Raw genomic sequence first — 5,394 nt, 5'->3', positions numbered from 1 at the left:
TCAATTCCATTCACAGCAATAAATGTTTGAGCAATCTCATTCATAGACCTACATATGAAGGTACTTTAATTTTCTGGTAACAGGAATAATATTTTTGAAACCTTGTTGAGGAACACAGAACAGGAAAATAACATTACAGATTGTGTTGTCTCCAGACTCGTCCTAACCTTACACTACTTAGATTGTGGACTTTTTGGCCACAAAGTAATGAATGACTGAGAATTTACTTGCGGCGGGAGGAATAAGTGGACTGGGCCTTGGAACGTGCACTAACTATGGCACTAATGCGGGCCCTGGCTGCAGCTCTGGCTTGGGCTCTCTCTTCCTCATCTCTCAATGCCTCTTCGTACCAGGATGGGTAGGCACTTGGGATGGTATCATGGACTTTGGCTAAAAACTCTAGGACTTTCATCTTACTGGTTTCTGCATAGGCTCTTGGGCCCCACAGGAATTCATAGCATGGAGGATCACTGTTGGGCACCTGCTGATACTCCAGGTATTTTTCTTTCACTAAATCTTTGGTGATAAGCTTTCTGGGCTCACCAAAAATAAAGTGCTCTCTCCCACTGTATAATCCCATTGCATTCAATATTTGCCAGACTTGCTCCTCAGTGGCGCGGTTTCCCTTTGTGAAGATCACACCCAGGATAGTCATCAGCAGACCTGTCTTGGGCACGCCTCCATCATCACCCAGCCTTGCATCGTAGCTTAGTTCCAGTTTATTGATGAGGATATAGATGTGCTTGTTGGGATCCATTTCCTTGATGTCGAGGCCAAAAACCAGTTCCAGGTGCTCAGAAGCTTTCCTCAGGATCTCAAGGAAGTGGCTCTTGTGCATTTGGATTATGTTTCTCAGCATTTCTGCCTTTGTAATGGGCTCCTTCATTTGATACTTGTACAGTAGGTAATGCACCAATATAACCACCTTCTCATCTAGACGGCCTCTGGACAGGTACCCAGTGGCAAGTTGGGCTTGGGAAGATCTTGACATTTCCTGCACTTGGTTGTTCCCACTTTCATTAGATCTTCTATATGAAACAGCAGCAGCAGTAGTGGTGGTAGGTGCAGCTCCCTGAGACTCTTGAGGATTGCTGGTTGTTCCAGTAGCAGCTGAGCTCCGGGGATTATTCTTGGAACGAGAGGAGGAAGAGGAGCCAAACTCTCCTCCTGCTCTTGCAGTGGTGGCCTGAGCCCCTACCAGACCTACTGGCTGTTCTCCGGTCTGGGCCTGACGGCGTTTCTCACGGGCACGGAGCTTACTCTTCTGACCTCGAGGCATGTTGGTTTTAGATCGGGCAGTAGGCAGGTAGGCAGGTACTCTGCAAAGTAGAAAAGAGAGAATGAAATGGTTGGGCCACTTCAACTAGGAGACAACTCCTTGGCTGTACTAAAGGCTACCTCTACAGTTTACCTTGAAATCACTGTTCTAAAAACTCATAATGTGCCTATGCTGTGACCTGCCTGTCCCCTTAGGACTCTGTGGAAATAATTAAGATATGCTTTAGGTTGGTAGTTGTCAGATCTTCCTGGAGCTTAAGGCAGTGACACTGTTCTGGGTTGGGGTCTGTCTTTACTTTTTTTTTTTTTTTTTTTCAGTGGTGCTGGGGATTGAACCCAGGGCCTTATGCTTGCAAGGCAAGCACTCTACCAACTGAGCTATATCCCCAGCCTGGGGGTCTTTCTTAGTTTACATTAAGGATTATCACCTCAATCCTAGCAGGATGTGGGGTACCTCTGATCTACTGTTTTTATGATCAGTCCTCATTTTAAAACCCTCATATCTATGAGATGCCAGAGGATGAACTGAGGGGAACCTCACCTCACCACACCTGCCTGGAGACACAAAAGGATGAAATCACAGGCTCTTTGGGAGTCTGTACTGGGTTAATTAGTGTTCTTAATCATCACAGTGTTTCCCCTTCACTTTTGCTAGGGACTGACTCCTCCCTCTTCTGACTTTAGATCTATTGTTTCTGAGTAAGGGTCTCAGTTCCACAAAACCCCCAAAAAAGACCATTAGGGAAGCCATAGCATAATATATCTGCTTTTGATTCATTTAGGTCTGAAGGCACAGACAGTACTCTTTGTGACCCCTGCAGTTCTGAGATTGGTAGTCCCCTCAGTTTTCACACAAGATCTCACATTGACAACTAGAAGAGCCTGGGACTTCTCCCTAAAAACATGGGACTGCCCCTCTCAGGAAAATGACCTCATTTCCTTGGCTCTTCAAGTACAGTGTAAGGGAATGACTCTCCTGACAGCCTTGCCCCAAGGTCTTCCTGGAGTAACAACAGCTGTGACTTTGTGTGGCCACCTTTGTTTGTGGATCCCTGAGACCTCACTCAGTGCTTCACTCTAACCCCTAGCAGAGCTGAGGGATTATCCCTATGTTGATAATAGTGGACCAGAAGTGTGGGTGTGGGTCTGTGAGGTTCCGGATGTTTTGGGGTAACAGCATCAGATCTCTGCCTTTACTCCCATTAGTCTGGAAACCCTTCCTCTGCTCGTCTGAAGCCAACACCCTGGCCCAATACCGCTCAAAAACCTCAGAAGGAATTTAGAAATGACTCTGAGATCGTATTTACGCCAGACGATGCCGGTCTAACTTCCATCAAAACGCCATCAGAGGGGATAGCTCCGGGGAACCCCTCCAGTCTGGGGTGGGCAGTCCCATCAGACCTAACTTATTTTTTACCTTAATTCCAGGCAAGGCCTAGGGCTCCTCCCTCGACTGACCTGATGCTGCCCCACCTCACACGGACGCTACGAATTCCCTCAAACGCCAGGGGCGGAAGTCAGTGTACGTCACATCCTCCCACTGCCCTGCCCCCAACAGACAGCAGGAGCAAAGGGGTGGCTCTGTGACGTTTCTTCTGTTCTGGGTGGTTTGTTATCTCAGACTTCATTGAAGTTCTCCACCTTTTCTTCAATTGAAGTCTGTGAACCCTTCCTCTATTGGTGTGAAGACAACCCCCTGGTCCAATATGTTTATCCACCTTAGCCGCTTTAGAAGGAATTTAGAAACTACTCAAGAGATTGTTAAGTCATATGATTCTGGTCTAGGTTCTACCAGGGCAGACGGCAGGGATGGAACTCTCTGGAATCCCCTCCAGTTGAGTGGACAATCTCCACACACCTAAATCAGGGTCGTTACCTTAATTTCAAGCAGGTTCTGCAACTCTTCCCTCAGCTGACTTGATACCACTCCTCTCAGACAAATCTCTTCACTTCCCTGAGGTCCCAAGGCCAGTATCAGGGTCCATCACCTCCTGAAAACCCTGCCTGGATTCTCCCAGGGTTTACACATAGATGAGCTCTGTGGGCTGACACTGATCTGAGATGGAGGATTTCCTTAGGACTCATACAGGTTTATTTATTCATTCATTTGTTTATTTATTTTTAATTTACCCCAGGATGGAACTCTTCCCTCTGATTACCTGGGTTAGCCTTAAAGGACATCCCCCTGTCACCCTTCAATTTCCAGAAGAAAAAGTAAAGGGGTTTCTGAGCCTCCCAGTCACTAGGAGGGGCAGAGCTGACAAACAGGGTGGGTCACCATGCCTATTGCCTGTCTTGGATGTGTGGTTTCTTCAGAAATCAGAGTCCTAATATTCTGTTAGCGCCTTGGACCCCACTCTTTACACTTTGGGGCAAATACCCAGGACAAAATGCCCTAAATTTCCTGAGTTCCTGAGGGGCAGTTCAAGGAAATCCCAGCTCACGGTTGACCAGAACTGAGAGCAGAGCAGGATTATGTGGGGAATCACTCTCTTCTGCTGCAAGGGTCTTCTCAAATTCAGTCATGTATAAACCCTGGGAGAGCCTATGCAAGGCTTGCAGAAATCTAAGTACCCTGATACCCTTGGAGCCTCAGGGAAGTAAAGGAATTGGTCTGAGAGAGGTGGTGTCAAATCAGCCAAGGGAAGAGTTCCAGATCTTACCTCAAATTAAGGAAAAACCCTGAGTTAACAAGAAAGTTTTCTGAGATACCACCAGTTTCTCTATCTTCTCTCTGCTTACCCTTCTTTACCTGATTTAAAAACCTGATTGTACACCCCTGACTGCCAGCTGCTCTAGGGTCTACAAATATAGTTTAGCTTGTGATCTCTTCCATGGGTTTTTGCAATTATTCTGCTCTCTGGTTCGCTTGAAAGAACCTCACTAACTGAGGTTTTCCTCTGTTGGCCCATTCTGATATCTGATCATTTTGACCAAATTACTCCTCATAGTAAAGAGAAATATTTTTGACATATCAGAATTTTAAAGCATGTTCTCAGAAGAATCCTAGTGCTCAAGTCATCATTTATAGATTATGGATTAGTTTCATTTCCTGTTAAAACTGCTGAGAAGACAGGAAAATACAAATTGAAATAACAGACAATAATTTTGCAAAAAAAATGTTTTCCCAAAATTTAAAATTGCTCAAATAAAATATTTGTGAGAACGTGCAACCGTTTTTATGGGAAGGAATTTTAGTAATCAAAATATTTCAAGTCATCACACTTGAACCCAATTTAAACTTTTAAAACTATCTTTCAAATAATAAAATAACACTATCTGTCCAAGAGTTCATGTTTAATAATACGTATTTCACTTTCAATCATAGTAGCAGATGTGAAACAACTTGTACATCCATCAAGAAAGGAGTGGCTAATTATTGCACATACCCAGTGATTTAAAAAGTGAGATCTGTATGGATAGTTTCTTCATTTTTTTTCAGTGAGAAAGGCAGGGGAAGAACAATATGTTTATCATTATACATATATATTAAATATTCACCATATATTTTCCTAGCACATATATATAAGAAAAAACCTACAATAAACTCAGAAATAATAGACTTGAGGTTTTATATTGTAGTTATATGTAATAGCAACTGAATTTCAGAGGAATATAGTAAGGAAGCAAAATCTAAATTGTTGTCTATCTATAGTGCTAGAATTTATCAGCATCAATAATATATGTACTATTTCCTTCATAATACATTTAAAAAGACTAATGACAGAAGTAATAGCTGCATAATATTCAGATAAAGTCACTGCTAGTGGATATAATGGAAGAATCCTAATATCTGAAAGGCCTAATGGAGTTAAAGTTTATTTCTTGTGCACATGAAATCTGATATGAGTAGATGGAGGTGTCCACTGTGACATGACCAATGAATACAAATTGCTTCCGTCATGTAACTCCATAACTCAATATGGGATCTTCATGTTTGCTATTGAATTGATCATAAAGTATATGAGTAATATACTGACTTTCAAATGCCTTGGCTAGGAAATGACAAGCATCATTCTTGTTTCATATTTCAGTGAGGTAGTCACAAGGCCATTTCTTTTTATTTTTTGATAGCTTTACTGAGGTAAAATTGAAGTAAAATAAAATGCACATATT

The 5,394-nt window shown here is 42.9% G+C and overlaps 1 protein-coding gene across 1 annotated transcript; it reads right to left on the bottom strand.

The window, feature by feature from the left end:
• Positions 1-223: 223 nt before the first annotated feature.
• On the bottom strand, positions 224-1,279 carry LOC124972524 (melanoma-associated antigen B10-like). The gene has a single exon (XM_047536964.1). It carries the CDS (start codon positions 1,277-1,279, stop codon positions 224-226), a length of 1,056 nt encoding a protein of 351 aa, XP_047392920.1.
• Between the last annotated feature and the right edge of the window lie 4,115 nt (positions 1,280-5,394).

The sequence above is a fragment of the Sciurus carolinensis genome, chromosome X (genome assembly GCF_902686445.1).
Source record: "Sciurus carolinensis chromosome X, mSciCar1.2, whole genome shotgun sequence".
Taxonomy (NCBI): Eukaryota; Metazoa; Chordata; class Mammalia; order Rodentia; family Sciuridae; genus Sciurus; species Sciurus carolinensis.
The sequence above is the reverse complement of the archived record's forward strand: the minus strand, read 5'-3'. Positions and strand labels throughout refer to the sequence as shown.